This window comes from Athene cunicularia (assembly GCF_003259725.1).
Source record: "Athene cunicularia isolate RWA chromosome 5 unlocalized genomic scaffold, athCun1 chr5_part1, whole genome shotgun sequence".
In the NCBI taxonomy this organism is placed as follows: domain Eukaryota; kingdom Metazoa; phylum Chordata; class Aves; order Strigiformes; family Strigidae; genus Athene; species Athene cunicularia.
This window is the reverse complement of record NW_020799101.1, coordinates 22,725,357-22,738,778: the sequence shown is the minus strand read 5'-3', so window position 1 is coordinate 22,738,778 and position 13,422 is coordinate 22,725,357. Positions and strand designations below refer to the sequence as shown.

The following is a 13,422-nucleotide window of genomic DNA, read 5'->3' as shown; positions in this document are numbered from 1 at the left end:
ATAAAGTCTGCAAGCTGGTGACATTTTATTTTCCAATTTTTTAATGTTTCACCAGGCAAACCAGCTAAAATATTTTAAACACCATATTTCCAGCTGTGATCTGATCTAATTAAAAAAATAAATTACAAATGTTGAATACACTTAAAGTAGGTTTAGTTTATGGTAACTGTGGCTTGAGCTAAATACGGCTTCATGATATCCACACTCTTTGTAGACCATGAAACAAACAGGTTTCTATTTGTCCCGCCTTCCCAGAGTAGAAATTAATTTGTTTATGTTTCTGTCTTGGCCCTGTCACTGCTGTTGAGATCACGAGATGGATGTGCCTGTTTTGCTTTCTTGACCTTCTGAATGAGTAGATGTGCCAGAAGTCTGCAAAAAGCCAATGCCAGCACTACAATGCACAGCATTATACATATACAAAAGGCAAAGAAAACTTTTTAAACCAAATTAGAAATTTTTACAATTTTAAGTCATATAAGTGCATAGAAAACGAAAGAAAAATGAATTAAATATTTTTCTCATTTCCTTGTATGATTTTGATGTTCTCAGAAAGAAGTACTGTTTGAAACAGGATGAATACAAGGGCATTATCAAGTAGGTTCACTGTACAAAGAACCTACTGGGACTGCAGTACACTTCAGAAAATTTAACAAATGAAGAAAAAAAAAAAATAAAAGGTCCCATTTTCACGTGGCACATAGTGACCTGCAAATTATGCCTGAGACATCTACAGTGATTAAAAAAAGACTGTGTCAGAGAAGTAGGATTCCTAAATAAGAAAGGAGCCTACAAAACAAAATGGTTCCAATGCTGTTCATGTTGCTACAATCTGATAGATTTGGCAGGTTTTTTAAAGGCACGTTAGTAGTGGTTCAACCAGAAGCACTAGAAAGGAGAACAAAACAAGAACCAGAAACACTTGTATTTCTTGTGACAGAAGAAAATTCTGCTGTGATGTGCTGTTTGAGACACAGTAACACAGAATTGTATCCAATTTTTTTTTGAATACAGATATCCAAACAAATACACCTGTGTAATATTGTATTTCCATAACTTTTTTAAATCAATATGACACATCTCTTCTAATAGAGAACAAAACAGAATAAATAAATGATCATGAAACCCTGCTATTAAACTTTTCACAGCCACATAGCACTGCCCTTCAACATGCTTAATAGAGATGGGTGAGATTCAGATGCCGTTAAGGGCCTTACCAGAGGTCATCTGATAAAACTGTTCTGGTCAGAAAAATAATTCTGAACATCTTATAACAGATATACACTGAACCTGAAATCATGATATGAATTTCCACTGATTTTGAGGAAATTTTAGTTTTGTTTAATATTTATCACTTTTGTCTTAAAAGATTGTGGCAAACTGAAGAACCTAAAATCACAAATGTGCCCGCACAACACTGCATAATGACTCTCAGAATAAATATTAATACAAAGGTAATTTCTGATTATGTTTTCATTATTAATAATGTTACTAAATGTTATAAAAACCCAAATGTTAGAAAAATTCCTGTACACAGGTTAATATGCTCATAGCAAAGATTAACGTCATCGGTTTTTCATTTCATAGTATGTCAGGAATACCATAAAATTAGTTTAGGAGGCCTGCAAAAACAAATACAAGAGAACAGCATAATGCCAGAAAACCTTTGGTGTACAAATTACAGAAATTATCACGAGTGCATTAGACTCACTCTTGGTCCTCTTTCATTTAAGCATTTGGCAATAGCTGAATCGCTAAGGTTGCATCACTCCTACAGTAGATGGAATTACTACTGTTCAAACCCAAAAAGGAGGGGAATGGAATTTACCACAGAGAAAACTGGTGTGTTTTTATAAAATGTTCTACTGCTTCCCACTTTCTGCTTGCAGCTTTATTTCACTAATGGAATCTTCCTTGGTGGCACTTGTATCAAAAGGAACCAGTCTTTTCGTAAGTGCTAGAAAGAAGTCAGACAAAAAAAGTTAATGAACACCTTCAGAGAAACACATACATTTTGCTGACTGACCATCAATGTTTATGAACAATGTTTATCAATGTAACATAATTTACACACAAATATTCATAATGCTATGAATTGAAAAACTGACTGATTTTTCTAAATAAATTTTAGTACTATATAATACATGCATAGTCAAGACCTTTCTTAAACAGCAAAATGCAAACTGCATTTTAAAAAAATTATAATTCCACTAACATTTATTCTCCATTTTTTCCCCACACTTTCCCAGTATTTTTGTTTAAATAAGACAGAACAAACCACTCAGAAAATTTCCCAAGAAATATCTTTACCAATAGCATGGACTAAAGTCATAAAGTGACACTGAATAGCTGTTCATAAGATGCCATAATGTGTATATATATCTTCACAGCAGGGTGCATACACAATACTCATTTATACATACATTATATTGCATCAAAATCTAGACAATACGAATTGACAGAACATCTTATGATAAAGTGTTGGAGGAAAAAAATCCAAACATCTAAACATCTAGCAATTACTTAACAAAAGGAAGAAATTAAGGGGAAGAAAGTGGATATCGGCTTATACAACATACCCTTCTCTTAATGGCCTTCCTTATATCATAAGTGTGTAAGAAAAGTGGTCCTTCCTGATTGTAATAAATACGCAGAGTGACATTTTTAATAGTCTACTGAAGTTGTATCAGTATACAGTCAAAAGTTATTAATAGGAAGCAAGTCTTCACAGTTTGATTAGGAGAAGTGAGATGTTTTCACTTTCAGAAGGAGAGTGAAATCACTGTGTCTGTGACACTAGTAAAACAGTGAGTTATTTTTTCAGCATAAAGTTTGGTCCAAAACTATTCCACTGTACGCTATTTCAGTTGAGTACTGACCAACAGGAGGTTCCAAGTAAAGTGAAAAATCATAAAGAAAATTCATTGCTAAACTAAATCAATTTGCATTTTTCAAAGTGATGATGTCAAGTTTCCAATCATTCCATGTTCTTGTCCCTGAGCGGCCTTAGAAGATTTTGTTCTAGAATGGTGTCCCACATCATCATGATGTTACAATGTCTTTTTACTTTTAATTATTTATAAATGTCAATACAAACAGTCTTAGAAATTATGAAAAACTATACATAGAGGGATAAAGACAGACATCAGCATATATTGCAGGAATTAATTGTTATGACAATAAAATCCACATTCAGAACAACTTGTTTTTATTTAACTGTTATATCATTCCTACTGTATACCATGTTGACACAAGAGTGTTGTGTATCACCAGAGACAAAGGGCCAGGGAAGACTGTGATCCTAGCTAGAAAAATTGCAAAAAATGGTGGCTATTTTCTCCATAAAGTCACAGCTTATGAAGCCCTGGAACATAAATTCCCAACAACAATAGAAAGCCTGAAAGCCATATGGCTTCTGGGACACCATCCACGTTAAAACCTTGAAGTGATGAACTGTACAAAGAGAAAGGCAAGACTCAATTCACAAAGCTAATGCAAAGCATGTGTAACTCTAGGGACCTTTGTAATACAGAATTAAAGAAAAATAGAGTCATCATGAAAAACAATATCTGAGGATTATTCTTTAGATAACAAGCAGTAATGACTTTTTAGACCAACTGTTTTGGTCTGATAATAATACAGACTGGAAACCATGTCTAATGAATGCTTCCTCATATAAATTTTTTCACTTAAACTTCTTCCTTTCTAAGAAAATGAGTACAGAAATAAAAGGTAATTCCCACAGCATCTTTAAAATAGTTTGCTATGGAAAAGCTAATTGTAGAAATTATATCAGAAACATGAAGACCAGACATAAAAGAAGAACGTTCAAGTTAATTACCTTTCCTTTTAAGTGACCACTGCAATTGGCAACTTTTTACTAAATGTATATATATGGAAGCAGACGTTCCCTTATTTATTTTTTTCATAATTTTTTCTCTTCTTTCTTCAATTAATTTTAAACTTAAATTCCAGGATCCACCTTGCAGATAAATTATTTGATAGAATTTGTGATATAATAACGTGTCTGGCTCTCCACCCTGGTGCTCCCTACAATTCATAAGGCCCCCATATTGGGAGGACACCTTCTAGTAATACTTATTGACTCTACAGTTTATAAAGTTTTCAGAATTTAAGAGTGATGGAAGGGGGAAACATTAAATCACAAAGGCTTGCAAATTGCTCAAAAGGTAAATGAAAGTCCATTCTTCTGGTTTTGAAGAAGTAATGAGATAAATTAACCACACAAAATAGGTGATGACATTTATAGGTAGATTTATTAAAAGCTATAGGAGATTTGGGAGCAAAAGACCTCAAACCATACCTCGCTGTCAAAGTCTCAAATTATAACTAATTGATATCACTACTGAAATTAAAAGTTCATGGCATTTATGTGACTAATATGACTGAAGTCGCTGATCTGCCACTCACTGGCAATTACAAGAAAAGCTCCTTAATGTTAATACCACTGCAGAATTTTTACTGTCCTCGAGAACTATAGCAACAACTTCAAAACACACATTTGACTGGTGGAGATTAAGTTCGACATAAGAGTAAAACATTCAGTCACTAACCAAAGTCTATGCAGTAATTCACACAGCTTAGTGCCATAAGCTACCACAGACATCTGCAAAGGGCTGTGTAAGATGTGGTAGGACTGATGGGAAAACCATGCCTTCCTGGAATGACAGCTAGAAGCATATTTCTAGGACATCTAAAATGACATCAGACATCTTCAACAGGCACCTGACTTGCTCTCATACTTGCTTACTAAGCATAAAGAACATATAATAGGACTAACTCTTGGGGGAAAAGAAACAACCAAGTGAGAAATTAAGAACACCACCTTCATTTTATCAGAGTCAAATCAAATCAAGTATTGGAAAAATATTCTATGCCTACTTCTCTGTTTAGCCTCAGAAAATTTAATTAATGGATTTTTCATAGAATACAAGTAAGAAACTAGAACTCTAAAGACTTTTGTATCCAGTTCCTTTCCCTTAAAAACAAATAGAAAAAAGTGGAAAAAAATAAAATCACCATTTTCTTATTTTTTGCCTTTTAAAAAAAAAAAAATTTAAAAATAACTCTTTACCATCTGGGCAAAAGAACAAAACTAAAAAAAACCCTCAGCACCATTCTGTGATTTGGAAAATATGAAGATCAGCTTAATTTACAATGTGGAAAATACCTTTCTAAAAGTTTTAAGCAAGAAAAACAAAAGAAGCCCATCAGCCATGCCTGAACATGATTTCAAAAGGAGCCTTCCTCAAATGCTGAAAACTTTGCAAATATTTCATAATTATCAACACTGAATCAACGTCTTTCATTCATCGCTTATTTTTTTTACCTCCAGAAATCTTAGTGCCAGTAAAAACTGGTCGAAACAGAGAATAAATACCCAGAACTAGTTCACCAGATTGGTATTCAGATTACATGGATCCTATTTCTCTGACAACTGCTTAAAACTGATTAAAAAGTACTAAAGTAACAAAGTCTTATCAAGTTCCATTCAGGTTAAGCAATATAAACATATTGTAATATTTTAGGAACATTTATGCTGCATCTTTAAATTTCAGCAAGTTTTTGCAGTGGAATCACAGAGTTGTGGAAGTTGGAAGGGACCACTGGAGGTCATCTAGTCCAACATGCCTCCAAGGTATAGGTTATTTCTTTTCTATACCCCAACCAGGCTGAGCTGTACTTTGACATGAAAGACACTGACAGGGACGAGTTTAAGGAAAATGGAAAAACAACTCTGAGTCAGGGGAAACTGTTCCTGAAGTACAGATGAGATGGAGGCATTTGCTCTTCTTATGCTTTTTCCCCACTATTGTTATTCAGTATGCTCTGAAAAAAAGATGTTAATCACAACCCACAGACTCTGAAAGAAAAATAAATCAATTATCTTTAACCTCATCAGATCAGCTCAGGACTTACTGGTGAGCAGTATGTACTGCAGCACTCATTCTATGAAAAGGTTTGAAAGTGCAATGAAGCCTGAAATAGGACTTTCCATTACATAGAATGCAACTTACTGAATAGGTTCCAGTACACAAACTGGCTCTTGAAAAGAAATGGAAGGTGATATCCTTCTGAAGAAAAGTATTCTGATACCCATGTGCTGATATACAAAAAAAAAACCCTTAAAAAAAACTTGGTTAGTTTTGACACTCATGCAAAGGTGTGTCTGTACCAGATATGGATCTAATATGCCATATCCTTTACTGAGCAGTTCCTAGCTGTTACAGAAATCCTGTGACTTTGCATGACAAGTTGTATATGCACTAAGGGATAGAAAGAATAATTAAAAACAACTAATGAAGTAGAAGCAGAATTATTGAATTCAACTTCCACTGTTAAACTGCTACACAAGCATGAGACTAATTGGTACAAACAAAAGATCTGGGAAAGAATCCTTGACCAAGGATGTCTCTTTGGTCCCTGGAAAGATACACAGCTTTTACACAGCTCAGATTCTTCATGAAGAGATTCAGAATCCAAGTGCAGCACTTTCTTTTTGGCATAGGTTTGGATGACAAACAGAATATATTTTATGTCCCAGTTAAACAAACCCAAACAACTATCAGTGGGATGTAATGAAGTACTTCCTAGACAAAGGCATCCACCCAGTATCTAAAACTAAAGCACAGGAGGACTCTTAAGATGGTTCTAGCATTGTTTTTCTCAAAAATGTAGTGCCTTGCTCTCCTAAGTAAAACAGTTTTGAAAAAGGAAAATACATTACTTGTAGATTTTTTCTGTGAAACAATACTTACAACCTGAATCTGAGAGCAGTGAGCTGGACAGAAAGCTGTTCTGAGTTCGCCAACTAGAAGAGGGAACAGCCAATTCTACATCAGAAATTTCAGTATCCATTTTCACATCCTATGGCAGACAAAAATAATGTATATCTGTTAATATCAAGCAGCTGTAAACTTTAACAAAAAACATACAGTAGCATACATACAGGTATATGCTGTGATTTCACACATGCTGCAAAATACTAATTTGAGTTCTCAGAATTCTCAATGTTGCAGTTAGATTCACATTAACTTACTTATGAATTTCAGGCTCACTTCATCGTTACAAAATCTCTGCAAGATCTGCTTTTCCTTTAGAAAAGCATTGGAGATTTGCAAGTTTTGTCCCTACAATAAGTTGTAAAAATGCTCCCTTTCTTGTTTCCATCACATCCACAGTTCAGGATAAAGCATAGTGGCAGGGCAGACATCAGTGAATGATGAATTCCTTATCAATGAATGGTCCACACTAATTCACTGAATTTCCACAAGTAAGTAGTAATAAAAAAAATCCACTTTCCCTGCCACTGAGGAAACTCAAACTTTGTTGATTTGCATATCAAAATACCTGAAGTTGCTTTTCCTTTTTTTTTTTGTTAAACTATTAAAGTCTAAAGTACACTGTTACTGTTTATGGTTAGACCCATACAGTGTAGCTTTTGGGTGAGTAAAGTCATTTGGTCTATAAGCTAAAAAAGGATGATAATTTTAAAAAGGCCATTTAAACAAAAATCTCAGTAAATTTTTATTAGCACTGCAGCAAGTAGTCCCCAGGTGCAATACCTTCCAAAATAAGATTAAAAGCTTGGCTTGGTATCCAAATTATTCTTTCTTGAAATTATAAGATATAATAATGCACAAATGCATCAGTTTATAAAACACTAAATTTTGCTACTGAATTCTTATCATACACATCCCCAGTGAATTTTGTTAAAACATTGTGCAATTTATCATTCATGCTGATACTAAGATTTGGAAACTAAACAGAAGACAAAAATTCAACATTAATTTAGAGATACAATGAGCTTTTGTCCCATCACTGAAGAGGGATTTACTCCTGTTAAGACTAATGGGAACTATACATATGAATCCCTTTATGTGCTGATGAGAGACTTAATATAGAAAGTGTACATAGCACTGTAACAACTTTTAAAGAATACAAAAAAGTTTTAGCCTTTTCAGTCTGCTTTCAGAATTGCTACCTTAGAACAGAGCTTTTAAACAAGCAAGGTGCTTCTACAAGCATCTGCAATACAAAATTACTTTCTGTTTATAGGAATTTAAACTTTTCTTATGTGCATCATTTACAATTACATATGCATGCTGTGTTTGATTAGATGGTCAGTTGTTTGTGGCAGTGAAACTGTCCTAAAATATTTGCATCCATCCATCATAATATTTATTTTTAGTTTTCCTCTAGCCTTCTCTTTTGATTTTGCTTTGGTTGGTATTTATCTGTTATTTATTTTATTTTTATACATTATAGTTACCTTCTTTTCCCCAATTTCTGGTTTATCTACTATGCCTCACCCCTTTCTTAGTTGAAAGATCGTAATTGTTGTACTTGATGGTATTCTGCCAGCCTCTGGCCTCCTTCATTACTGGAAATATTAAATTTTAGCACATAAAAATAGCAATTATGATATTCCAAGACTTCTAATCAACAGGTATTTTGCAGTCATCTTACAAGACTACAGAGGAGTAGGAAGATTGAATGGGGACAAATGAAATCAAGGAAGAAAATTGTTTCTAGGGGAACATTCAACTGCAATTTCAGTTTTGCTCCTTAAAATGAAAAGAGGCTAGGACACAGGATTAGATAATGCCTGTCTGAGATTAATGTTGGCAAGCAAACTGGAAAAAAACTCTATTACAATAAAGGCTAGAAAGAAGAGCATAACAGAGGAGAAAAAATTACTTTTGGAATTAGCCTATCTAAAATGATCTTTGTAAAAATTTTACAAGAACTCCCTTTTTTAAAACATGCATTTTCTTATCATCTACCAAATATCTGTCTACTTTGAATAGCAGAAGCACTATGTTGTGTACAGAGCAAGAATCAAAACTGTCATAAAGAATGGACTTTGATATCCTCAAGCCTACACTCTTCCAGCTATTGATTTAGAGATTCCCAACTGACAAATAGTAAAATAAAGAAAATTAAACAATAATGCATTTCAGTTAGTTCCAAGGGAGGGTAAGAAAGGCAAGCATTAGAAAGGGTTTTCTTAGACTAAGCTAGCCTGATCACTGAAATCAGATTAGCACCCGTCTGTTACTTGTTTTTGAACATTCTGTTCTATTTCTAACAGCTGTGACAGCAAAAAGTACTCTCTGTCATGCAAAAACCCAATTAGGCCTGACTAAATGGAAGCCATTAAATGCTCTCTGTTGTCTAAAGAAAGAGGAAATATTGTTTTGGAATCAGCTTTATACTGGATTCTGAATATAGAGTTCAAATCATGCAAGCTCTGTAAGTTCAGTCAGCTTAGTGCAATATTATATTCTACTGTCAGCTGATTGCATTCCACTTAGCTTTTCAATGTTTTCCAAATTTCTATGGCTACTGAATTAATAACTCGTATGAAGGCCAGAGAAATTAAAAAACCTGAAGATTATCATTAGCAACAGACTGAAAGTGAACCTGTCCTGTTCCTTCCTTTCGATTCTTTCTTACAGAAGAGCGAGATAGATTTTTAAGTAGCTTAATGCCATCTTCTTACAACAGCAACTTACTAAACTAAAATATTCTGTATTTATTTTATTTTTTCCACTTTTTAAAAGACCTACTGGCAAGCATGTCCTCATTTTACAGAAGGAATACTGCTGTGAAGGAGGTGGGGAACACAAACAGCTTAAAGTATTTTGATACATGGTATATGATCCTAGATTTTGAGCTCAACTTCTTATAGAGACCCTGGCAAGATTCAGTGCCGAAGAATCTTGATTGATTGTTATAAGTAGCAGAATTTTTCAGTTCTGATCATTTATTTTACTTATTTCAACCACATCCATAAGAAATCATAGCTCTGCCAAAATAAACTGCTATCACAATGACATACAGTGAGAAGTGATACGACGATGAACAAGTTAATATGAAGAGAAAGAAAGTGTGTTAACAATTGGAAAAGTGAACTCATTACAGGCAATGTTTCTAAACAAGAGCACTGTATTTGTACTGCAGGGAGTTAGGAAATTATGCTTAGCAGTGCTATCAGTCTGCTGAGTGACCCTTAGCAAAACACTTCTATTTGCTTGGATTTCATTTGTGTATGAAAGAGATATCATACAGTATCTTTTGTAAAGAATGCAAAGATCAACTACTGAAAAATCAATATATACCATCTACAAATTAATCATCCTTTTAATAGAGGAAACAGGTTACTATATTTATCTTTTAGATGAAAGAACAAGGGAAAATTGAACAAAGCAATCAAAAAAAATGTTGTAGACAGCAATTTGACAAAACTGGTAAACACTTCAGAGTACTAAGACATGGTTAGACACTTTATAATGAAATTTTAAAGATTTTTGGAAAGTATCCATGGCAATTTATAATGAAGACAATACTTCTGTTATCAAATTTTACATCACCCATGGCAGCTACATAAACCAGAACCATTTGTGTGTGATTTTTGTCTCTGGTTGTACTAAGAGTTAATATACATCAAACAAGCTCATGTTGCTCACTGAAACTAATCAGGAAACAAAAGTACAGCACACACACATACCTTGAATTGTTGGACTCTTTGTTTTGAATCTTCCAGCTGTTGCTGTAGAGAACTCACTATTTCTTTATACTTTGTATACCTTTCCTCAATCATCTCCCTTCGGCAATGGGACTCCTAGAAATGCATTGAAAGATCTAAACGATTTTGTAATGTGAAAAGCAGTTAATAAATGTTGGCTGGCTATTATAAACACAGCTATCACACCAAGAATTTTCAGTACAGCAAGAATGAATAATCACCAACTTTCAGAAGCTGAAATACAAGTGCCATATGAAAGTAGAATTATGCCATATGAAAGTAGAATTTCTGTACAGAAAAGTAATGTTAAAATGAAAATAGGTTAAAAAATGAATGGCCTCATCCTTAACTGATGAACAATTTCTTGTAACTCCAAAATTCTGTGATACCATTCCTTCTAACACAGAAATTCCATAATGATGAAACATTAATTACAATACGGTACAAGCACTTGAAAAAAAAAAGTGTTCTAAGGATACGGACTAAACAATATTTTTAAATAAGAAAATGTAACACTTCTCACTGAAGTAGCTAATGGTCCACTATGAATGAATTAATACAACTATGAGGCAACTTGTGAGGCATTATCAAAGATTTACTTTCTCTTTCCTTCTCCCTTCCTATGAAAACATTGAGGATAGAACTTGCTAGCAGTGGAAAGCAATGACTGGCTTTGAAATATTTCAATCATGCATACCACTTGAGAGTAAATTATGCTGCAGTACAAAAAAATCCAGTGTATTATTTTCAAATAGAAGAATTAATGAAACTCCAAACTGACATAATTCTCACAACTAAGGTATAAAGCTTAGCTGTCTTGAATAATAAATTTACTGAACAACACACAGTTGTTGGTAGGGACTCATCTTAAGAAAACATCTTAAAAAAACAAAGCATCAGGAGAGAAGAACAGAGCTCAAATTAAACCAAAGAATTTGGGTTCCAGTCTCACAAATGGTGGTTAAGTGATAACTACAGCAAAGCAGAAAATGGCAACATCATTTCATATCAATATTAAGTAAGAGACTGCAAGTGTGAAGGTGATTATAGAAACCCCACATTCAAGCTTCTGCTTTCCCTAGCTGAGAGCAGAATTTTTCCTTTAGCAGTGCAGAGCCATCAGAAACAGAAGGCAAATGTCAACCACTGTCAGAGCAAAAAGCTATTCTGAGGATACTTCAAATGTGAAATTACAACTATACAGTTCAACAACATTTTTCTTTAAAAAACCCAAACATTTCAATCAGCATTTGTGTACCTAACTCTGTTATTGACAGCAATAAAATAGCAAACAATTATTAACACATGACCTCACACAAGAACACTTAGAATAAACAATGTTCCAAACAAGTATGTTTTTAAATGTTTATGATTACCTCAGGACGAGAAATTCTATATAGGAAAAAAAAATGTAAATTATTAAGCATCTATGATTTAATACTGATTTAAAATTTGTATTGTGCAATGAGGTTTCAAATTATTTTTTAGCAAATTACCAACTTCATGTATGGAAAGTAATAGTAATATAGTGATTTAGCCACTTTGCCACTCAAGATTTTGATAGGATAATTTGAGGTTTATCACTCTTGACAGTACTCCACCACTACTGTCAATATGTCACTATGTCCAAACAAACACACCTTGATTTCATAGTGATACTGGGAAAATAAGTAACAATTATTGGCATTCTGTCAACACAACAACAAAAAGCTGTAAAGCACACCTATTTTCACTCATTACTTTAAATATTATAATAACTGGCATAATTTATTTTGTTACAAAAATTTCATTTTTTAACAAGTAATATCAGATAACACCACTCAATAAAAATATACTGAACTAGTAATTAGAACTTGACCTACTATGCCCAGTTATCAATGTTTGCTTACATTATGGAGCTCCTCAGCAGTGCTACTAATTAGGACTAAATTTATAACAACAAAAAAAAAATCTGTATAAACATGAAAACAAACATCTGTATGTTTTTGTCTGTATAATATGTATGCATTTAATTTTAAGTATCTCATTAACCAATTTATCTATACATATGGAGAGGACAGTAGTTAACCAAAAGATTTTAGAACTACTGAAAGAGTCAAATGAAATACTTCTCACTCCAGTATCTTTGAAATCTTCTAAAAGGCCCAGTTTCTCAGGAACAGATTCCAGATGGTCTAAAGCTACTCGAGTACTCTAAAGAATAGAACACAAGATAAAACATAAAAAAATAATCAATTCTTTCAGCCCCCTCAAACATTAAAAACCTATTACATCTATGGAAAAAGTTTAGAGGTATGTATGTGTTTGTAAATTAAACAGGTCAACAGTAATCAGGCTGTTAAGGAAAAAGAAGGATAAAATAAAACACACAGCACAGTTTCCTTAATTTGAATCTCCATGAATAGTTACCAATTTATTGAGCAGAACAGTACTTATTTAGAATTTTAGAGTTTACGTAGCCTTCAGAATGAAATTTTCTTTTATTGCACTTCAAAGAGTAAAGTGCATTTAACAAAAACAAATCTGTACTCAATGTTTATATCTTTGTAGTTAAACACATAGCAGAAACGTCCTTTTTTTTTTTTTTTTTCCTCCAAATACAAATATATTGCAGTTAGTACTCAGCTAAATATAGAGCAATCAAATTTCATATTTTTGGCTTAAACATATGGTATGTACTGCTGAAAAATGAATTACCACTCTAGGGAGAGTTAGGGTTGGACTCAACAACAAGATTTCAGATTCACACCCATGACACAAAAAATGTAATCTACAGCAAGATGCAAAGAACAGAAGAAAATAGGTATCATGATTGGAGATTTGTGCACAGGTGAAGTTGGTTGGTTATGCATAAAGAGTAGTCATGCCCC

At 33.4% G+C, this 13,422-nt stretch overlaps 1 protein-coding gene across 1 annotated transcript in view; it reads right to left on the bottom strand.

Moving 5' to 3' along the window:
* Window positions 1-540: 540 nt before the first annotated feature.
* The window catches only part of CEP128 (centrosomal protein 128), a 121,925-nt gene continuing 109,043 nt past the window's right edge, over window positions 541-13,422 (bottom strand). The window contains exons 20-23 of the mRNA XM_026849569.1: window positions 12,668-12,745; window positions 10,535-10,648; window positions 6,780-6,888; window positions 541-1,957 (exon numbers count right to left, since the gene is read on the bottom strand). Of these exons, the coding sequence (XP_026705370.1) occupies window positions 1,863-1,957; window positions 6,780-6,888; window positions 10,535-10,648; window positions 12,668-12,745 (396 nt within the window). The 3' untranslated portion in view covers window positions 541-1,862. The remainder of the gene's footprint in view (window positions 1,958-6,779; window positions 6,889-10,534; window positions 10,649-12,667; window positions 12,746-13,422) is intronic.